This window comes from Formica exsecta, unplaced genomic scaffold (assembly GCF_003651465.1).
Source record: "Formica exsecta isolate Colony F162 unplaced genomic scaffold, ASM365146v1 scaffold393, whole genome shotgun sequence".
Taxonomy (NCBI): Eukaryota; Metazoa; Arthropoda; class Insecta; order Hymenoptera; family Formicidae; genus Formica; species Formica exsecta.
Genome location: NW_021851167.1, coordinates 198,730 through 221,301, shown reverse-complemented (window position 1 = coordinate 221,301; position 22,572 = coordinate 198,730). Strand labels below are relative to the sequence as shown.

The 22,572-nt window shown below is 37.1% G+C and overlaps 4 protein-coding genes and 1 long non-coding RNA gene across 10 annotated transcripts in view; 1 reads left to right on the top strand and 4 right to left on the bottom strand.

The window, feature by feature from the left end:
- Positions 1-2,098, bottom strand: part of LOC115239679 (TATA-binding protein-associated factor 172) — a 10,577-nt gene extending 8,479 nt beyond the window's left edge. Inside the window, exons 1-4 of one of the 2 annotated variants that reach the window (XM_029814333.1) lie at positions 1,915-2,098; positions 1,213-1,265; positions 264-511; positions 1-163 (exon numbers count right to left, since the gene is read on the bottom strand). In XM_029814333.1, coding sequence (XP_029670193.1) covers positions 1-163; positions 264-511; positions 1,213-1,223 — 422 coding nt within the window. In that variant the 5' untranslated portion in view covers positions 1,224-1,265; positions 1,915-2,098. Of the gene's footprint in view, positions 164-263; positions 512-1,212; positions 1,266-1,474; positions 1,888-1,914 lie in introns of those variants that run through there. The other variant, XM_029814334.1, reaches the window with a different exon arrangement.
- A 663-nt stretch (positions 2,099-2,761) lies between these two features.
- On the bottom strand, positions 2,762-3,192 carry LOC115239712. Its single transcript, XR_003884669.1, has 2 exons — positions 3,027-3,192; positions 2,762-2,935 (listed from the first exon to the last, which is right to left on the bottom strand). It is a non-coding gene; the product is annotated as an uncharacterized LOC115239712 (long non-coding RNA).
- Positions 3,193-3,290: 98 nt separating this feature from the next.
- On the bottom strand, positions 3,291-4,087 carry LOC115239711 (putative ATP synthase subunit f, mitochondrial). Its single transcript, XM_029814388.1, has 4 exons — positions 3,869-4,087; positions 3,684-3,782; positions 3,435-3,551; positions 3,291-3,343 (listed from the first exon to the last, which is right to left on the bottom strand). Exons 1-4 carry the CDS (start codon positions 3,963-3,965, stop codon positions 3,315-3,317), a joined length of 342 nt encoding a protein of 113 aa, XP_029670248.1. The 5' UTR covers positions 3,966-4,087; the 3' UTR covers positions 3,291-3,314.
- Positions 4,088-4,198: 111 nt separating this feature from the next.
- Positions 4,199-22,572, top strand: part of LOC115239707 (glycogen-binding subunit 76A) — a 34,721-nt gene continuing 16,347 nt past the window's right edge. The window contains exons 1-2 of one of the 4 annotated variants that reach the window (XM_029814382.1): positions 4,199-5,315; positions 5,485-5,534. In XM_029814382.1, the coding sequence (XP_029670242.1) occupies positions 5,496-5,534 (39 nt within the window). In that variant the 5' untranslated portion in view covers positions 4,199-5,315; positions 5,485-5,495. Of the gene's footprint in view, positions 5,316-5,484; positions 5,535-12,447; positions 12,576-14,013; positions 14,124-18,841; positions 19,771-22,572 lie in introns of those variants that run through there. The other 3 variants (XM_029814380.1, XM_029814383.1, XM_029814381.1) reach the window with 3 other exon arrangements.
- On the bottom strand, positions 7,428-12,569 carry LOC115239710 (divergent protein kinase domain 1C). 2 transcript variants are annotated; one of them, XM_029814386.1, is made up of 5 exons: positions 12,386-12,569; positions 9,408-9,568; positions 8,614-9,301; positions 7,870-8,384; positions 7,428-7,813 (listed from the first exon to the last, which is right to left on the bottom strand). In XM_029814386.1, exons 1-4 carry the CDS (start codon positions 12,533-12,535, stop codon positions 8,154-8,156), a joined length of 1,230 nt encoding a protein of 409 aa, XP_029670246.1. In that variant the 5' UTR covers positions 12,536-12,569; the 3' UTR covers positions 7,428-7,813; positions 7,870-8,153. The 2 variants fall into 2 exon arrangements, with proteins under 2 accessions (XP_029670246.1, XP_029670247.1); XM_029814387.1 differs by having other exon boundaries at positions 9,408-9,563; positions 12,386-12,524.

Genomic DNA, 22,572 nt, shown 5'->3' with positions numbered 1-22,572 from the left:
TGATTAGGAAGTGATAGTTGCTCTCCCTCCGATATAGTTAAATCATACTCGCTGCCCTCCGATCCAGTAAGATGTGAACTACCTGCTAGAACTCTACCCATGTCGAAGGATTTTAAATTCAATCTAGCAGTGGAAGTTTTCCGTTTTGTCACTTCCAATTCATCTGTTAATTCAAGACAACCATGTATCATATAATTCGATCTTTCAAAGATTCTAGATTAACAAGAATCTAAAAATTAATTAATGAAGTATATTATTATTACCTGCAGAGGTTTCCTTCTTAATAAATTCTGGATCCCAGGGTGGAACTTGAGCAAGTATAGCTTGCACAGCATGAGCGGCCGATACCCGAGTATCCCATTGTGGAGATTTTAATAAAGTAGAGACTCTTGCTAATAAATGATGCAAATCATGAGGATGTAATCTCTGTGCTTCCCCCAGCTGTTGCGCAGCTGCTCGTTTAGTTACCGCATTTGTTCCAGTCTCCAGCAGTATAAATAATCTATCTAATCTATAAAAGTAAATTACAAATTATTCGATGTAATGCATAATGCATTTTATTGGCAGAGATTAAAAAACTTACACATAGAGATACTTTAAAATGTATATTTGTTTACACTATTCACGCGAGATATAATTGCATAAATGTATGTATTAACAAATACATATGTCGATAAATATGTTAATGCGTAACTGCTTTTTATATCAACGGTTAATATTTATACATTCATAACATTCATTGGATAAGTTTACCTTGAACACTCGTACACTTTTTAACACTTATAAAAATGTTTATTTCATTTCCTTTGAGCAAAGAGAACGCTATGAAAATGATGTTATTTCATGACTTGATTTAGAACTTGTTAAGAAAGAGATATTACAAGATATAATTTATAATTTGATAATATAATATTTAACATAGATGAGAAAAGTTTATTTGTCTAAAAATTTAAATTTATTTTTTGAATATTTCATAAAACAAATTCCAATTTTTATTTCTTTTCTTAAATAAGCATATAAGTTCTTCCTTCTCTTTGTGGATCATCTCTTTCCATGTTCAATTGCTTACAATGCTAAATTGAACGACTTTAGTTGTTTCGTTATAAATGGTTAAAAATCAAAGGAGACAATCATAAACGTTTATGGTATAAGTGTACATGAGCATCCAAAGTGAAAAACTGCTAAGATTATATAATTTTATTACAAAATTACCTTGACGTCATGATGATGTATAATATTGCTGAATAGAAATTGCCTACGAATACCTTAAATCAAAGGATTACAAATAATTACAACTTGTTTTCTTTTTTTTATACATAAAATTAATATCACAAAACATAATACTCGTAATACGCAAGGACTTGAACGCAAATCAATGTCAGTCAAACGTGGATGAAAACTATCAGTACTATTAGCTAGTTCTTAAGACTATCTAAATTGTTCATTTCACATTCCTACATAGAGATGACTGTACCTTCTATAGCTATGCAACTTCCAGGCATATTCTCTTCTAATATTCCGGAGAGTAAAATGTTATCTCTCCTACCGGAAGAGAGAGAGAGAGAGAGAGAGATATTGCGGTAATATCGCGGCGAGCGATTGTAAAATGAGAGGATGCTCAGAGTAGGGAGTCGGTCTGGAGAAACGAAATCGGGAGAAAGAGGAGAACGGGATGGAGATGACGAAGCGCGTGTGTGACCTGGCGAGGGGACGCGTCTTTCAACCATCGCGCTTTATCGCGATGATAAGATGAGCACGCGTGGACGATCGCGTCTCTCCCTCGATCGCGGATCCAGCTGGATCCGCGATCGAGGAAAAAACGCGGGTAAGATCGCGATATATAAGATTGCGAGCGCAATATGGACATAAGGAGCGCGCGTCAAGAATGACGAACGGGGGGTCGTCCGTTGGTACCTTTGCTCCTGCAGGAATCCCTTCCGATCGTTCTCGTTCCGTCTTCAGCCAACCCGCATTGCCGTTTCCCAGCGTGCCGAGCACGCCAAAGTCACATCACGTTGCTTGTAACGCGAAACTACGCTTACGGTTGTCAAATTTCTCGGAGAGAAACTCATGTTACAAGCATCAAATTTATACTGACAGCCATATTGCTGGTGAACCTGAGTTTTGTCCCCTGGTTTTGCTCCGATTGGACGATCGCGCGCATGTCATACGTCAGTCGGCCAATCGCCGTCCCCGTCCGTTCGATAACCGCGCGAGGATACGCGTGTACGATGCGTGCAAACGGTTCGCGCTACGCGTACGTCCATTTGGACCAATGACGATGTCGACATATGGGCTTTTAATCCATCGATACGCGAGCGCATGGCCTCATTCTTTCGAATAGAAACTTTTATAATGAATAAAATTCCGCGTCTTATGGGTGAAATTTTCAGGTTAAATTATAAACTGTTTCCTCAGGATTCTCAGATATTAATCTGATTAACCTTTAGAAAATTATAGTATTATTATTTACATAGGATAACTATAATTGTAATTTATAATACATATAATTAAAAAAATTTTATAGCGAAATATCAAAGGATTGAATTTACTTGACCTGCTATTTTTATGTTGCTCGGAATGAACAATATAAAAAGAAAATATATACATATATATCTTATAATTTACAAATTTTAATATTATAACTATTAAAATATGATATTAGGTATATATTATAAATTAAAATATATTGTTAATCTTAGATCATTTTAATCGTTATTTCATGCATTGATATAGGAATTAATATAATCAGTACGACAAATTTTATATTTTTTTGTGCATACTAAGAATGTTTATTTGAACACACTCTAATAAGTTGAATATCTCTTTCCTGAACAATTGATACATAAATTCCTTGTATTCTGATCAAATCGAGATATCTATAATAGAGATGTCTAATAATACAATTAGTGATATTTGTAATGTTTATGATGACCTGAAATGAAATAATGCAGTGTGTTATACTTGTATACTTGTATTGAAATTTATTAATTTATAATATTAATTATCTATATTTTTCTACTCACGTAGTTTCTTGTAATTCATTAGGTAGAACGCAATCATACCACCAACTGCCACATGGAAGAATGGAGCTATACCACTTCGTCTGGGTTGTATATACTTATGCTGCCAACGCCAAAACGCTGCAAAACAGAGACAATGTTACGATAGAGGTTCCTTTCCAACATTGTTGTTCTCGAAATCACAAGTGACGAGGGATTGCAGAGTTATGCAATTTTCGCCTAATAAAATGGCCCCTCTCTGGTATACAAATACCTCTTAGATATCTATAATAGAGATGTCTAATAATACAATTAGTGATATTTGTAATGTTTATGATGACCTGAAATGAAATAATGCAGTGTGTTATACTTGTATACTTGTATTGAAATTTATTAATTTATAATATTAATTATCTATATTTTTCTACTCACGTAGTTTCTTGTAATTCATTAGGTAGAACGCAATCATACCACCAACTGCCACATGGAAGAATGGAGCTATACCACTTCGTCTGGGTTGTATATACTTATGCTGCCAACGCCAAAACGCTGCAAAACAGAGACAATGTTACTTGGTTCCTTTCCAACATTGTTGTTCTCGAAATCACAAGTGACGAGGGATTGCAGAGTTATGCAATTTTCGCCTAATAAAATGGCCCCTCTCTGGTATACAGAAAATACCTCTTGAACAAGCTCCTACAATTGCCTGAGGAGTCTTCTGACGTCGCGCAATCCAAGCGGGGATCTCGCTGACCTTCAGATCCAAGAATGGGGTGTCGGCTGCGTTAAATAAAGGACGATTACATAAGATTATTAATCGTGCGGTCAAGTAGAGGAGCTACGTACGTCAAGCGCAACGAACTCACGTTTTCCATAATAGCGCGCAGGATTGTACGGTCCATGTTTCGCAGCATCGTATTCCGGGGGATAGCCACCGATCTTCAGATCAAATTTCGTCGCCATGATGAAATATTCGGCTTTTACAGCCGAATCGATGATTATCGGACGGCCGTCCGAAATTATAATCCTCGGCTGCTCGGCTCTCGATCAGCCGTGGATTATAAAATCACCTCGAAAGGAGCTGTCATTTAAATGGATCTATGCGAGACGACCCTCTTGTGAAACACGAGAACTACGTAGCCACGTCTGGCGATCTTCCCGGTAGGTACACGCCCGCAATTTTGGTTTCGCTCTATGTTATCTTCGCGAGCATCGATGCGAGAAGTATTACGGGATTATTCTTTGATGAGTGATTAGTATTATTTCGCGCTATTATTTAACTTGTATGTACGATTAAATAAATCGTAAGGGTATCGAGGCGACGACATTGTTGGAAGCAAATATTTCCCGCGCTTTATTATTCACGTGAAGTAGGCATATTATTGACGCGTCATATCAATGCGTAGTTGCTGACGTCGTTCCAGGGTCACTTAACGAAACGTCGCGAACGAGAGATGAACCGCGGAGTTTCGCAATGTATTTAATTAAAAGTAAGTCATAATTGAAATCATATTTTAATCATTTTTGATTGCACAGCATGTAAATCCGGTGTTTGACCACGTGCGACTCGTATTGTTTACGCGCTGTCATCTTGTCATTCGCGCGGCGACAATCGAGAACAAGTAGGTTAACGGCACGGCGTCGTATATTAGTTTTCAAGATCGTGAAAAATACTACGATCATGATGTCAATACAAATGTGATTAATGAGTATCACACAAATTCGATTACTCAATTCGATTAAACGTATCGCGGCGATGGCTGTGTCGAAAAAAAATTTTTGCGCGCTTTATTTGCTTGATCGACGCGATAGGAATTTATATAAATCACGGTATATATGATATGGTCACTTACGTGCGTGATATAATCTCATAATATATATAATTACAATAATTATCGTGTATTAAAATTATATTTTAATAATTTTCGATCTCGTAGCATATAAATACGGCGTTTATGCGACAATCGATAATTTATTTAAACTTTAAACTTCTGCCGTATTCGCGCGCATGCGAAATTAGTCTCTAGAGATATCACTAGAGCGACCGTGGATAACTTCGCGCGCTTTTCCCGCGTTGGATTCCGGCCATAATCAAGTGCGCGTCGCTTGCTAGTAAATTCGGGAGTGTCGTGAAAAGTATCATTAACTGATCGCGCTCATTAACTGAATTCGGGTGCGATTAATGCGCGCATCGTAATTGTAATTAATTATTTTCGCGAGTGAGTGTCACGAAGGAGCAACAATGGTGAAATGAGAGAGGAGGAGGAGGAGGCGGCCGGGGGTGGCATCAGGCAACGGCGGAGCAACCAGGAGGTGAATAATTTATTACTTATTTACTATTATTACATGTTAAAAATTCAATAAAACGACAATTTTAATGTGCACAATAATTACTTTTCGAGATATTAAATACAGTTTTTTTTTTTGTATACTTGCTTCAATTTAGATTAAATAGGTATATATATATTTGTATATTTTACAGATGAACGCTGTATGTGTGAATGTGTAACTCCGCCGCTGCGCATCGAATCGGTGAGTTTAAACTGTTTTCTATTTTAATTACGAGAGGTAATGGATTTGTCAGAAATTATCTCAGATATTTATATAAAATGTATTTATAAGATGACAAATACTAAAAACGAATCAAACAATTTAAAGTGTATTTTCCTGACAATTATTAATATATAAAAGTTTGGAATCATACTAATTGCAATAGTAAAATATTATTTATTATTTGTTTTTATATAAATTATTTGATATTAAATGTTATTATATATTAATCATTATTTAGTTTTTGAAATCTTAAAAAATAATAAAAATTATAATTGGAAATAAAAGATTAAATTAAAAATGTATAGAAATGTTATTGATATGTATATATACTTCACAAATTCATTATGTCTTAAAATTGACAGATTAGGACATATTGAGCTAAATATTTTAAATCCTAAAATAAATGTAACGGATATGCGCATACAAAAATATGCACATAATATAAATAATTCATAAAGTGGTTATCATTTTTATTTTTGCATTATTGAGTTTGGTTATTTATCCCAGAAAAATATTTCTACAGCTCGAGTATGATTGGTTCAAAGAGACGAACACAATAATTAATTTTTAATAACAAATATAATTAATAATTTTTTAAGAAAATAATTTTTACTAGAAAGAGGAATAGTTTTTATATATACACAAAAATTTGAAGAAATAAAGATATTATTATTAGCTAAAATATAAGATGGGTTTCGGTCCGTAAATTGGACCATCTTCAGTAATTTGACAGTAATTTTAACGCTCGGTTTTGAAATTTTCAAAACCAAGCGTTACTAATATCATCACAATTGACAAGTGCGGCTCGCTCGACACGCTTGTGATTTTATCTTCTGTCAAATTAATGAAGATGGTCTAATTTACGGACCGAAACGTTTAATAAATACATATTCATACACAACGTTGAGAACACAATTTTAGCGCCCTTCATCTAGCGCATTTGGCTCTCATTTGCCCATCTCCTTATATTTTAGCTAATATTAATTGATATTTAGAGCCTATCATAACAAGTTTTTTTAAAGATATTATATTAAACTTTTTATCAATCACTCTGCATAAACAAAATTTTTTAAAAATACAACGAAAAGAGTATTATGAAGATATAATATATCAATATAATATAATTTCGATAAATTTTTTTCAAGTATATTTTATAATTATTTAAAAATACATTTAAATTATTCAAGATTACATTATAATTAATTAAATTTTCGAGTTTATTGCTTAAATAAATTATGAAAATGGAAGGGAAAAAAAAATAGAAACGATATTAAAGTACAAGATTGATATTTTTAATAAACTAAAGCTTCTTTTATTTTAATTTCTTGGTATTCACATCTCATGAAGATTGGAGTAAGATATTTACATATAGTATTAAGGAAATTAAAATAAATTAATATTTATAAAATACGGAAAAATGTTGACATATTTAGCTATGTTATTTTATTTTTCCTTTCAAATGTCTCTTCGATAATATTGGAAGTTTGTATTTTTGATTTCCTTATTTTTTTATTTATCCAGAATAAAAAAAAAATATTATATAAAAATATATTAAATATTATATTAAATATTATATAAACTAATGTGCATAAGAAAGAATATCAGAGAATTTCTATTGTGCACATGTCATGAACAGAAATAACAGAAAAACTAAAAATATTTTACAATCGGAGCATATAATCCATTTGATGAAAACGCGTTAATTATAATTAATTGTTTTTTAATTTTATAATATGCTAGTTTTGTCAAGTGCACACGCGCGTAATGTTGAAGAAATGATATTTTTAAACATATTGAAACTTCATATGAAATGTTGTAAAGAAGGGCGGTAGAGATGAAATCAAATTGGGAAGACATCAAGACATCGTTATGTAAGTTTTACTTTTGTTCTTTATTTCAAATTCATAATGGCACTTTGACTGATTTCTGTTACGTAAGCTTAAGATTAAAAGAAATAATGTAATATAAAGTAGTATAATAGGCACTCTCTTTTTCGCGTAAGTATATCGTGTGGCCCCGCTAATACTAATACGTGTATAACAAACAATAATAATGCCTACAATTAATTATACGCTCATTTATCTGTCTCTACGTAAGAATATTCTAGAAACGGGTTGTTCTTTATCTTCTAATTAAGTGCATAAGTTTCATAATGAATCCTTGTCGGAATATCTTTCTTTCGGATTTTTAGCATCCAATTTCCAAGAGATCCATTCGTGCGTCCATTGCCGCGATCTTATGACAATATGTCTCTACAACTAACAATAAGATAAATATCAGTAAATTCTCTTAATTATAAATAATTTTATATTACCTTTATTGGTATCACTAGCCTCTCTATTAGACTTTCCTTCGCTACTTCTGTAGTGTGAAACAAAAATTGCCCGATTGTTAAATCCATAATGTAAAAATATGCGATTGTAGGTGTTAGCATTACTTCCTTTTGCTAAACTAAATGAATACAGGCGTTATGCAGGATCTCGATGATACGATAAAAATTGTTCTATTTTTCATCCAATCGTAAATTCACAACGTTGCGTTATCATTGTCCGACTTCTCTCTTAATTCCGAATGTATCGTCTTTCACAGTTTCCTTTCTCACACGAACGCCGCGTACTCTTGTTCCATCTCGCTCAGCATGTTGTAAAGTCGTTTTTTCAGGCTGTCGGTCGCTGCCGCGCGCGGTAAATGCGTCGTATCGCTGTCTGGATTAGCGCATTGTCTCAATAACACAGCCAGCGTGCTGGTGGTATGTTCCGACATTAGCAATCCAGGAATGATTACCGTTCCCGAAAGCGTCCAGCCGAGAAAGATCTTCTCGCAAATAATCTATAAACACATATTTCTAACTTTTTAAAAATTGATAATAAAATTGGAATCATATGAAAATTAGCAATAATAATTGAGAGCGCTGTGCATTTCTTATTTAAAGTCAAAATATATAATTTACATAAATATATAATGAGAATTAATATTCAATAAAAGTAATAATAATATTATTTAATTAATAATATTTTATATAACATATACAAATATATAATATCTCGACAGAGATTACCTGTAAATTATTATTGACAACCGGCGATTCGCAACGCTTATTCTTCGAGCACACTGACCGGCAGTCAAAGAAATCACAATCCTCGTGCTTCTCGCAGCTTTTACCGTTAGCGATGACGCGATTGATGACGCTTTTCGGGAAGATCGCGTCTAGATCCAAAAACTTTAGCTTTTGCCCGCCCAGAGGTAAACCGAAGTGATTGATTTTAATATCGCAAAGATAAAGCGGTTCGGGAAATTCCGTTTCGAGTTCCTCGAGCAGATTGAGGATCATCACGGCGAGTTTCAGTCTCTTGGCCCACTCGGGTTTCGAATCGGACAGGGCTAGCACCGTCGTGGGTGTCTCGATCGGTCTGACATATTCGACCGCGTAAAAGGTGCCACACGTGCCGATCAATTGCGGAAACACGTCCCTATCTTCATACAAAATCATCATTAGATATTCGTTTTCCTGCAGCAACGGCCAGAGATTCCCTATCTCTAGCCGACGTCTCGTCGCCTCGGTCTCTATCCGATGTGTCCGTAACCGGGCGAGTCTCTCCAACTGACGTCGCGTGAGAGTCACGTTTAATTTAGTGATAACCAAGTCCTTGATCATGATGATGAAGTCCTCCTCGGACGGGAAGTGTAGCAAACCGGTCGTGTCCACCCAGTAGAGCGACTCGAATTGCTCCGAGGATGTCTTGATCCTGAGTTAAAATAACATTTATATATGAATTGAAATTCTTTACGCGAGATATACATATATATATATATAGAACGGTGAAAGAGTATATGAAAGAAATAAAAGATTACTTCGAGGCCTTGAACACGAGCCGAGTCGCTTCCCAATGCGCCGAGAATACCGCCTCCTTGCCTGCATGAAGAGATTCGCATGCTAGCGAGTGTATCCCCTTTTCGGCGCATAATGGTTCGCAGAGAATTCCCATCGCGGTACCATCTCGGTGCTGACTGCACTAAAACGAAAATTATGATCGGTTACTACGCGGATACTAAAATTTCAAGCACGTATAAGAATCGAATAAAAAATACTCTGCAAGGAAAAGAAACGAGAAAGAGAGACATGTAATTTCTTATATTTTTAGCTTTATATAGCAATTAGTAAATTAATTATTTCACTAAAATTATAGAATATTTTTATAATTTTATTTCTCTTGCACATAAACTTTTTTATATTTATTACTTTATTTCAATAGGATATATTGTACTGTTGAATTAACTAATTTTGAATTTTGCTTTCAATAAAGTTAGTTTTAATGTTTTGAATTTTGCTTTCAATAAAGTTAGTTTTAATGTTTTAAAAAGGGACTGAAAAACAGAGTGGGAAAAAATATATTGCAGCTAATCAATAAAAATTATTTCGAACTTGTATTAACTACAACTATATTATTATATAATATTAAATATTGATATTAATTTACACAATGATGATACACAACAAAGGTACGCAACAAGTCAGTATCCTTTTTAATATTTTGTTATGAAAACAACCGAATGTAAATAGCATGAACAAATATTTTAGCGCTCGTTTCAGTGGACGATTTCCTTTTTTTGCCACACGTCCGACGAATTGAGAGCAAACGAGTACATATTACTCTCTCGCGCGCGTGGGCGCTGTCACATATATGCGCCTATATTCTTGAGTACCACATATTATTCGCTTGTCGTACCACGGCACCGCATGTGACTTTGTACGGGCTCGTTGTTCTCGTACGATATTTTTAGTCGGTCCAATCGGCCTCAATGAGGGAACGGCTGTTACTTTACAGTCCCCGTATATGCGCGTATGTCATGCGTGTCTGCCGCGCATTTTTCGCCGAAGCGACTTATCAAAAAAGAAAATAATATAAATTATTAACGAAATGAATTATCTCTCATCGTTGTCTCACGTTTCGACAATAAACTTCGTACTATCGCGAAAATTCTTGCAGAAGACGCGAAAGTATGACGGAAAAGCGGAAAAACGATTTTAAATTCGATTTTATGAGATAGTATTAGCAGGAATTACAACGACATTATTCACATTTTACAGACAGAAAATCAGTTATTTTTTCCGTCCTTTGCAATAGAGACAATATTTATCAAAGTAGATTTAAATTAATATTTTATTTATTATGATTTAAAAAATTTAAAAAGAGTTTAAAAAATAATTATCTTTTTTAATTTAGGAAATAAAAGAGACTATTTTATGCTTAGAACATTTTGTACGTATATGTGAAATATTTATTTGCATATCTCTTCTCCTTTTTTCTCATTTATTCTTAAATGCAATGCAAATATTTTTAGATAATTTAATAAATTAAGATAGAGAAATTTTTAGAGTATAATTCGATAACATTAGATTTTTTAATTAAACAATAATTAAATAAATAATTTTTTAATTAAACGAACATACATGATAAAGAGAGCTTTGAAAAATGGCAGATGTCATGTTTCCGCTATTATCTCACATATCTCGCGTGTTTCAGTCAAGTATTATGTAAGCGATTTTTTTTTTAATCCTACGCTGCGAAGTATTGTAATAATCAATGATATATGTAAGGCTTAAATCATAGGACTTCACTGACACATTGTCTTATATTATAATCTTTTTTTACTATTGCTTACTAAAAAGTTTTGAAGATTTTATTCCATGGAAAAAGTCTGGAGTTAATTATAATAATTTTCTAGAAATATTTCGATGCGTTTATCATAAAATTATATACAAAATTTTCGATATTTTTTAGGAAGAATTTATATTTAATATTACGGCAAACATTAATAATTCTGCTTTTCTCTGTTATAATTCTGTTTACATGTTACACATTTTAATGTAAATTTGATTCACTGAAATGTTGAAACGGATTATAATAAATTATTCAATATTTGCACATATCCAATTAAAATTGTATGTAGATTATAATTTGAATAATTTTTTCTTGGGTATAATCGATTTAGCTCGGTGGAATTTTGACCTCGGTGGAAGTATTTTAGAACATTTCAGAGATGTCTTATTTAGAGCGCGAATCGATCCTGACGAAATTAGGAGAATTTTATGGGGGATCGATATCTGTGGAGTGTGTTATCTGGGTTACCGGCCTTGCAAGATTACCACTGCATCAATATCCAGGTTTACAATTAAGTTCTTATCAACAAATTTCTACATACTCATCAATAAACACATGTACGTATTAATAGTAACATATAAAGTTTCCAGAGATAAACTGTCTAATTAGTCGAATCTCTAAATTGGATTTATCGAGCGACACAGTCCCGGGCCAAGTATACACTTGACCTCTCTCATTCATATGGCACATTTATCGCAATGTTTACAATTTCATAATATATTTATTTCATCAGTAATTATTTCAAAAATGCTCCAATCGATTTTCGAATCGAACCTTTTGTACGCCGGCCGGCAAACTCGACCTCTTCTGACAGGTTTATCAAAGGGAGAATAAAACGCGATCAATAATTATCGATGATCAATTTCCGGTAGAAACGATTTGCTATCAGTTAAAAATTCACAATTATATAAACTGTCACACTTGGCATGCTTTGCATACGAGCAACGTGTACGAATTCGCCGCGCGACTCGGCGGATCCAGTTCTTCCTGCCGGAGGCTGCGTAGAGTACGCGCGTGCGTACGTCGCGCTCCCTCAACCCCTCGCCGGCGCAGGATTCACCCCTTACACACTTTCACCGACATATTTACATTCCATCTCGTGCCGTTGGGCGATCGTAAAGTTAGTGATTCGCGTACACCGATCAAAGTAATTTGCGGCAAACTCACCACGATGGACACGTGACGCCAGGCCTCGAGATTCGTGCACATTACACCCCAATATAGAAGCAGGTAGACGACGAGGAACAGGCTGGACACCAGGAGGACCGTTGCGAGCTTGTAGTTGTACATGAAGCCGGGCAGCCGGCGGACGTTCATGATCACGTTGTTGATCGTCAGATTCCTGACGGGGATCAAGGTGAGTGTCGGGAAGAGAGAGTGAGAGAATACGAGAGAGAAAGTATTCTTTATTTTTTTTTTTTCTTTCTCTCTTTTAATCTCTCATCCGCGAGCCGGGCCTCGTCGTCTTCCACGGCGACGCTGCGACGTGTCGCGCCGACATCCCGTCGTCTCGTTGCCGCCTACGCCGCGGCTGCGACTCCCGGCGGAGCCTGTGCTCGTCACCCTGACGTCGCGTCGCGATGACGAGCGCGTTTGCAGCAATGCGGCATAATCTGCGGCGCGTGCGAGAGCGAGGCAATGAGGGTCGCAACGCTGCGCCTCTTGCGGCGAATTACTCGGTTTCCTCCAGGAACGTACGCCGGCGGATCATCTCCCCCGGATAGAGAGGTCTGTGACGTTCGGCGGTTGAAATAGCATCGCGTCTTTTCCCAAATCGTTCGAGTACTCCGAGTACGTTGTAATCGCACGTCCGGACGATTCGAGCTTCGATATTCCGTTCTAAGTCTCTTTTTCTTACGATCTCGCGCATATTTTGGACACTGTTCTAACAACGCGACTGATATTGTTGATATCCCATTAATCTGAATTGCGTGTCGGAGCACGCGTGCGGATAATTTTGATAGCGCAGCTTAGCGTGTTGCGGTTTTTTAATTCGTTGTTCTTTTTTTAAACTTTGCGCGATTGATTGTTATTTATGTGATTTTACAGCGTATATTTATTTTGATATAATTGTTAAATAGTTGTCAAACTTATTAGCAAATTCTATAAATGTAAATTTAAAACATTGATAAATGCTTATCGTTTTTTTATACTGTAGAATCTAAAAAATATAACGTATCTGTCAAAGATTGTGATAAGGGCAGTATCGAGAGCAGTGCTGCGTACGAAGCATTCTAAATCTGCAGCATCATCTTCCTACGTTTTTCTAAAATTGTTCTCTTTATTTCTTCCTTTTCCAAAATTTTTTATCCCAACTAAAAAATAAAAAAAAAGTGCAGTTAATTACAAGAACAGATCGCTTCTCTCTCTCTCTCTCTCTCTCCCGGTAATCTTTATCTTATTCCGGCAGCGTGTCTTTATCTTTTCGTGCGTGGAAATGATATACTGTCGTAGGCGACGCACATGCGTTGCGTCGTGTCGCGTAATGCGTTCGCCAACAGTTTCCGAATCGGACCCGCTACCGAATGTACGGTGCGAGCGAGCGAGCGAGTAGAGACAGAGACGCACCTGCGTACCGCGACGCGCAGCTGCGACCTTCGATGCCCTTGTACCGCCGACGGCCGTTCCGGCGGCAGAGACGTCGTCGTCATTTTTACACGGGACGCACGTCCACGTAGAGGTCCACGTAAGGGAGGCTGCTCCGTCGTTCCGTCGACACCGACGTTGTCGTTCCTCGTTCGTTTATCCCGGTTTCATCTCCAGTCGAGAATCGGTCTCGCGCTCGTAAAGTCGAGGACCGGAAGTGTTCCGCCGAGCGGGAACATCCGCGCGCGAATGCGTTCCGTTCGCGGTTTTGCTTTTTCAAAAAGGGATTAAAAGAGGGAGGACGCTTTCCGAGGAGTCGGTGAGTGCCACGCACGTGTGATTGTTCATTTTTTCTTTTTTTTTTTAGAAAGAATAGAATTTAAAAATTGTATGAAAAAAATTGTGATAAATGTGATGTAAGGAATCTGATACCGATACCTCATCTTCTGATGCAATGTATGTCTAAAGAGTGAAATAGATGTGGTAATTTCAATTTCAATTAATTATATCTAATGACATTTTTTAATCAATAAATGTAGCTCAAACTTTGAAAACTTTTTTCTGTTCTTAATTTTTTTGAAATTTGAGAAAAAATTTTTTTTTAAATGATAATTCTGATTAGAGAATTGAATTAATTGAAGTGTTGATGCTTCTTCTAACCGATGCTTGCTTTGTAACTATTAATCTCTCGGGCAAGTACAATGTACGAAATTTGTGTAAATCGATGCGATATGATTCGCCGTGGGCAGTGTATATTAACGCTTATTCCGACGACTAGCTTCTTGATGAAATTGTTTTGTTCATCTAATATGACCGCACCGATTTTAATCGGTAATGAAAGCGGTTGCGAGATGACATTAACACAAAATCATATTTTATCTCTTCACAAGATTATTTAAGTTTCTTTGTGACTGCTGAAGCAAAATAAAAGTGAAAATATAATGAAACGTATGAAATTTAATTGACTTTTCATATACATAAGAGCTTTTATGATCTTTTTTGGGGTTGCCAATGATTATCGTCGAAAAAAGATATAAATTGTAAAGAAAACCGCGCCCGACATTCTTAATTAATGAGAAGGTAAAAAGTTGATCAATTAGACCAGTTATCAAACTGCCTGCCGGATCTGGCAGACCCATCGATCGCCGAATCTCGTTCGCATCGGGATAAATCTCTCGGCGCGAAAAATACATTTGACAACGCTACCGCGAGACCTTCGACGTGTGTACATCGTAGAGAAGATTGCAATTGCTCTCCCACACCAATCCGTACAGGCGGACGAAAATAAACGCGATTGTACAGTCTACAGCTTGACAGCGATTTACGTTCGATGATTTCATCCCGCGCGTACGAAAGCGCAAATTCTTCTGTCAAAACTGTCCGCGATTAAGCCGTGAATTTCACGCTATCTCGTTATCTAATCATGTGTCAAGCTGAGATTGAATCCTAAATGAACTCTACGGTAAGTTTATCTTTACCATTAGCTTCCATTAGTTTACTTCGCGTAATGACCGTACAATTATAATTGCGATTATTCGCGAGAAGTTATGTTGGTTAATGACCTATCGTGACCTGATAAAGTTCACTACTATCTTCGGACGCGATCTACGAGCGCGTGAGGGGTCACCGTCAAGGGAATGTTTCCCACCTTCCAGTCCCGTGTCGACGTGTTTAAAAAGAGAAACGAGTTTAGTCTTTGATCGTCGCGCGACCAAGTCGTTGAGATAGGTTTGCATTTGACCTTTAACCTCTCTTCTTCCCCTCCTCTCTCACCTTTCTGCTCACCGGCGCGTGTTGTTCGCATTTTCTAGTTGCTCGTGAGAGGTGCGAATTGCGGCCGCGATCGAACGTCACGTCGCACCGATCGATCGACCGATTAATCGCTCGCAGACGTTCGCCAGACCGTAGATTGCGAGATCCTTAAGTTGATTGTAAGATAAAGGTCACGGTCTGCCGTTTCTGCCTGACACTGGCTCTGTCACCCGCTTGATTTTGATTCTATAAAACCAAAACTACCATTAGATTTTTCATTTTCCAAGATTTGCGATGAAAAGTTGAAATAATCTCTCGCAGATCAAGCCTTCTGGTTTTTCTTTTAGTTCAAAATTGAATTAGAATTAATTTTGCTGCGCGTGATAATAGTAATAATTTATAATAGGATGGAGAGGAAAAAATGCGCTCTCATCTCGATAGCGAGAAAAAATTGGGAGACGTGAATCTTGCTTCTACGTCCTTGGATTCTGCGGCGGAGTCAGTGAAGGTCACCTTGATGAATATAGCGTTCGATACGGCATGCCGGATGGATTTTCCTCGAATGTGTGTCGCGCCTGCGGCATTGCTTCTACCACGTGGTTCCTCGTGGAGATAAGCCGCTTTCCTCGCACTCCTACGTGATGCCTAGAAAGGTCATCGCCAGGGGGTCGTTACCCTCGGAGCGGCAAATCCGTTCAGCGCTTTATGGATCTTATATCCCACGAAGATTTTCTATTTCACTTCTTTTTTATTTCTCGTCTCTGATGTTTAATTCTTTCATTTGCAAGATTGATTTTTGTAATTAACATATTTGTCATTAGATAATTTAAAAAAAAAAAAAAAAAACTTGTTATAGCATTGAAACAAATGACATTTACATTGTTAAAATATTTTACATGACATTCATCGATCATTGAAAAGTTAATTACATATATGATTCATTAATATAGTGAATAAAAATAGGATGCGATCTATTATATGATTGGTAACAACCAGAATTACTATCCAGAACGGAAAGAAGACTCGTAATGATTTATGATCAGCTTAAATCTCATATAGATTCAATGTAGCGTCTTCTTATCTTATCCGCTCTGTAATGGCAATTAAATTTCATACACGTTAATATATAACTGCAATAAAATATTTTAGAACTTATGTTTTTTTAATAAGAAAAAATATATTTTTAGTACCGAGATAGTTGATATTTCTAAAACATCTTGTACATGAAGACTTTTATCTTTTTTTAGTTACAAGAAGTTAAATACTTTAATATAAATCAATTATTTATCATTGCTTGAATGAAACTTATTAAGTATCTACTTAAATTGTAGAAAGAGTCGCTTAGCTTGGCAATCTTCAGTAACTTTTAAATTATGTGTTGTATAAAAGACTACTTATATAAAAGTTGCGTGTTTTCTGACATCTGTCAAAATACAACTATTTAAATACAACTATATCATTCTATCGCTTTTCTACGATTGTTCTCCCTCGATTACATCTTATTTAGATATTTTTTTCTTAATAATTAGAGTATATTCTTTAGGAAAAAATTTAATTATATTGTAAAATCGACTCGTATAATACTATTTCACGTGTCGATCTCACAGACGGATCATTAATGGAAACTTGGACGATCGTTTCGAGAAAAAGCTTACAACCTTATTACAACGTGTCGTGCGTCGATCGTGCGTGACGACTCGCGGTAGGTCGACTCGCGCGTTCCTGCAGACGGCGAACGACCGACAGAAAACCGGGCAGGGAGTGGTTACAGTCGCCGAGAAGAAAAAAAAAAAGAGACGAGACGAGCGGGAAGAAAAGAGAGAAAGAGAGGAGATATTGGAGGTAGATGGTCGATTCTGTCTCGCGGTGCATCATCATCGAGTGCAACGGCCAATCGGCCGATCGCATTTTAATCCTCCCTGCGGCGTATCGGTAATAACGCGATTGCCGTTTGCTCGTTACTAATGAGGTCTCGATGATACGATAATTACGTCATTGCATGCGGGATTAAATTCCGGATTATGGCGGATGAATGAAGGGGGATACAAGAGCGCGAAGGTTTCGAAAATACGCTTTCTCGTCGAGGTGTACCATCCCGCGTAATCTGTCATACTTCAGGCGCGAGAGTCTAACAGGAGGGAGTCTGTATCTCCTGCGTCCCCGCGAGAGATTGTTCAGGGGCGCATCTCCTTTGCGGAGGCGCGAGATTTCGTCATTTATCTCTATCGTGAATCGACGAGCGTCTTGTACATACTTGTCGAAAATCACCGCTACGTCCCTCGTAGGGTTTAGGCTTTTTTGGTTCGAGTCACGTTGTCGTAGGTCGGGTACAGTTACGTTTGGCGATTACGCACCGTAGGCGCGTAGGCGTTTCGGCCTGTCGCGGTGAAAATCGATAAAATCGCGCGATAAGATCGATAGAGTGAGATCCGCGTAGCGGCAGGAAGCGAAGCCGCCGCATAATTTAATAATATTACCGGCCGTCTCGTCCCCTCCCCGCAACCCCTCTCATGCTGATTTACGACCTCCTCTCCTTCTGCTCGCGCGCGAGAGATGCGCCGGATTTTATCGCGCCGGATATGTAACGTACACCGAGCTATCTTATATTTTGTTTTCTCCGCGCGTGTACGAAAACAGTTATTACCGGAGCAGTTCTCGATACGCGTCGCCCCTCGCGGTGTGATCTTCGAAAATCGCGAGGGGTATCGCTCGATTTACGATCGCGCGACTTTGATCTCCGGATTGCAGCGCGTTGCAATTTCAGGCATGGACGCACGCGACGAGATGAACGGACGCGCCATTTCTCGCCGAGATTCTCGCCGAGAGCGTCCTGGTAATGCGAATTCGCCGTTTCGTTCGAAGCGCTCGAATTTCGCCGGAATCGCGATTCTGTCGAAGGTGCAAGGATGAGGATGATAAATTATTGTCCATTTAAAACCTTCAAAGACGTGCGATTGAGTAAGATGAAAGTCCGGATATATATAATTGTGAATCATCTTACTATTTTGCCGATATATCAAATTCCTTCTTCGACATGCTCGATAATATTTCTCTATCTTCTCTCATTCTGTCTCCATTTAATGCAACGTACATTTAATTGATTAATCTGCTGAATCGAAGATTCCTCTGCCTTCAACCTTTACGTCAGCCTTTCATCTTCTCTTTCTTTTTTTTTTTTAATTTTAAAAAGCTTGTATGCACCACATATCACGCGTATCACGCTTGGCCAGATTCATCGATGCCTGACAAAGTGCAGGCACTTATCAGTCGCCTTACGAGCGGTGTTGCTATGCGATATGGAAGGGGTCTCCGGAGTCACCTACTAGCTCGACCAGTCAGAAGTCAGTGTGCGTAAGCCGGCCGGTCGTGCCGGCTCCACTTCAGCTTTCAGCCTCCGCTCTCGCGTTGCAACACCCGCTTAGTAGCGGTTCCGTCGCGCCGTAAAGAGAGTTTCTCTCTCGGGTAGCACGGCTTCGCCACGTCGGTGCGAGTGCCGATCGATCGAACGATCGTACGCGATCGGGGACGCCCGTCAAGACTGGCGAAAAGAAGGAAAGGGAAATCGCGTTCCAAAAATCGAGAATAGGGTCGAAATCTAAATCCCGTGAAACTCTCCTCAATTTAAGTGGGATTATCTCTCAGTAGGGTATTTCTCTCTGTCGACAATCGTAGAGATTCTAATTTCGAAGGCGTACGATTTAAATTCCGGTATTGGTATCGATTAGTATCGGCGCGGAAGATCCGAAGAAAAATAAACACAGATTTGTTTTGAATTCTCTTAAAATAGAGGATCCGCGAGCGAAAAGTATGACGAGTACGGCTCGCCGAGTTGTCGCGTCGCGCGCTGCTCTGTTCGTGAGACCATCACCGCGTGAGGCGAAGAGTTATACGCGTTACGGGCTTCCATCTGTGCCGCAAACTCGCGCGCGAGAAGTGAATTTAATTTCTAAAAAAGAACCACGTTTTTTTTTTAGTTGATCATTATTGCATAATGTTTGGAGGCTCGCGGTTATATCGGATAGCTTGTACGGAGTTTCGCGATCGCGGATTGATCGTCTAACATCACCGTCACGTAAGTCTCGTCATAGAAATCTCTCGGTCAAGACGGATCGATTCCGATACACGATATATTCGACTCGATTTTAAGAGTGATCATGACAGAGAAGGAAAAAGGCCAGGACGAGTCGAAGACGGGACAGCAGGCGAGCTCGATGGTAAATAAATAACCGTTTTTTTTTTTTTTTCATAAGAGGAAGAACCGCATTTCGAAATGTATATATTTCTAACGATATTGATCACACACACAGACGTTAGATACGGTGGGTAATATAAAAATTTTGTCGCAAATTACCTGAGAGATAACGCGATCCTCCTCGGACTACGAAATCGTAGAACGCGTTTACAATTTGTTGCTTTCCGTCTCGTAATTTCACGTCTTTCAAGTGTCGATAAAAACTAAAAAGTAGCTAATTTTAACGTATAATGAGTATTCATTATGCAATTTGTTGCACTTGCGTGTGACGCGCACTATTTTACGCATCTCGGGGAAACGTTCCGCGAGGGTTGATGACGAGGGTCCGTTCTAGATTATTTCACTCGGGGCGATACACGGCATGAATGAATTAACGTTCCACGGTAAATACGAAGGTGGAGCCTTCTTGAACGCCTTGACACCGAAAACGGAACGATCGTCGTTCGCGCCAACTGTATTCAGCTCTGCATCTGCATCGTGCTCATTGTCAGACGAGGCTAATAAAGGTCGTTATGACACGCCGATTTGAGTTGCCGTGATTTCGGCGACCTTTGTAGTCAAATAGAATACTCTATTTTTGTTTTGATAAAAGCCCGATCTATTATAACAGACGTGAATTGTATTTTTGTGCGATTATAATGTTTTTCGAATGTTTGCGCGCGGAGGAATATCGTCTAGTTATGAAAAATGTAAACAGAAAAGATTGAATAATTGCTGCATCTCAATTTTTGTCTATGTCAGTTAATTTTTTTTTTTTATACTTAATATATACAGGGTGTCTCACCAAAAGTGGCCAACCCCTTTTTTCTTTTAAACTAAAAGAGATAGACTATAACAAATATATATCAAATTAAATGATTCAAACTGAACTCTATTGTGAGCATAGTGGCTGCTTTTAAAAGCTATCTGTGTTAACGAACGGAGAGATATGTCTAATTTTTTTATAATAATATGAATATTTCGATATGATAAAAGTTGTAGCGCTATTTGAAACGAATACAACAATATATGATATAATGTAATTGTTTTACATATTATACGAGTTTTATCGACTTGAAATATCGCGGGCGACGTCTACCTTTTCACTTTCTGCCCTGTGTTATGGCCAACTTCTGACACGTCTATTAGAGATTGACATATATCATGTTGTCATTTGATCATAATACTCAATCCGAAGTTGGCTATATCACAGGGCCGAAAATGGAAAGGTAGACGTCACTCGCGATATTTCAAGTTGATAAAACTCGTATAATATGTAAAATATTTACATTATATCATACATCGTTGTATTCGTTTCAAATAGCGCTACAACATTTTTCATGTTGAAATATTCACATTATTATTAAAAAAAATTATGCATACTTCTCCGTTCGTTAACACAGGTAGCTTTTGGAAGCAACCACTACGCTCACAATAGAGTTCAGTTTGAACCATTTAATTTGATATATATTTGTTACGATCTATCTCTTTTAGTTTAAAAGATAAAAGGGAATGGCCACTTTTGGTGAGACACCCTGTATATGTATGATGAGTTATAATAAAAAAATAATATAATGACTAATGCGATAGAAAATTTTTTATATAAATTATATATTTTAATTTGTGATATATATATAATTTATTAACACGAAAATTTTATGCGCAAATTGATTGATTCTTTAAAGAGATAACTTGAGATATTCCCTTGGAAGATTAAAATTGATATATATAATATAAGATTATTAACGAATAAGAGCAAATTTTCCTTATTACAGCATCTCTTATCTTTTATTAATTTTTATGATATTTGATTTGATTTGATTTTTACAAACCTAGTTGGATTACATAATCGGATTACGGATTACAAACGATTCGGATTGCATTTCTCTCAGCATTTAATAAGACGGTTTCGTTACCAATATTTCCGCGTGCAATATCTCAAGAGTGAAGATAATTTATAATACGAACAAAGAGCGTAATTTTTTTTAGAAAATAATGCTGATATTCGCGTTCATAGAATTTTCCATTTGTGTCATTTGCTCGTTGTTCGCCCTCGCGCGAACGATGATGAATGAACAAATTTTTTTTCTCCTCAAGTGTAAGCACTTTGTTGGAAAGAGATCGTGGATTTATCGCCGAGCAGATGCAACGAGCGGCGATAACTGCGATAACTGCGATAATTTCCCCCTCAGAGTTAATAATGTTATTAGGGTTTCGTTAATGATATAAGAAGTATATATCGAGACGAATGTCTCTCTTTGTCGCGTAAGTTTAAAACGTTTCGATTCTTCGCATCTTTACTTCTTTTCTCGCGAACTCGATTGTTTGCCTCCGATGTAAAAAAAACTGCCATTATGAAATACCTTATCTAAAGTCGCAATACAATTTTCACTGCGCATTTAATGCAGAGCAGCGATGCTGCCTGTTTGAATTAGACGTCTGTAAAAAGCATTATTTACAATTATTTTTTTAAACGTATGTATGCGCGGCGGGTTATCTTCAAGTGCAATAGTGGACATTGCGTATCACGATGCTTTTTGCATGAGTCTTGCTATCCGAATGTTAATGTGATAACCCCGTCTTATTGTTTGACTTCTTCTACCAGCAAGACTGATGGTATTATTAATAGTTATGTGTGATTTCCAAGGAAAATAAACTCGCGCTATATATGAACTGTCAATGTCATTGTTAAGTTCATGATTATTTTAGTTAAATTGCATGCGATCATTCCAATTCAATATAATACAATTCTCTCGATTATTTTAGCAATGTTTTAATATTTTTT

What these genes read in the sequence shown, in the direction of transcription:
- LOC115239711 (XM_029814388.1), bottom strand. Translation starts at nt 3,965, where the DNA reads ATGGCGACGAAATTTGATCTGAAGATCGGTGGCTATCCCCCGGAATAC. An exon ending in TGTAGGAGCTTGTTCAAGAG is followed by an intron (nt 3,552 to 3,683) that starts GTATTTTCTGTA and finishes TCTGTTTTGCAG; the next exon opens with CGTTTTGGCGTTGGCAGCAT. An exon ending in AATGAATTACAAGAAACTAC is followed by an intron (nt 3,344 to 3,434) that starts GTGAGTAGAAAA and finishes ATTTCATTTCAG; the next exon opens with GTCATCATAAACATTACAAA.
- LOC115239710 (XM_029814386.1), bottom strand. Translation starts at nt 12,535, where the DNA reads ATGAACGTCCGCCGGCTGCCCGGCTTCATGTACAACTACAAGCTCGCA. An exon ending in GGCGTCACGTGTCCATCGTG is followed by an intron (nt 9,569 to 12,385) that starts GTGAGTTTGCCG and finishes TTTTCGTTTTAG; the next exon opens with TGCAGTCAGCACCGAGATGG. An exon ending in CTCGTGTTCAAGGCCTCGAA is followed by an intron (nt 9,302 to 9,407) that starts GTAATCTTTTAT and finishes ATTTTAACTCAG; the next exon opens with GATCAAGACATCCTCGGAGC.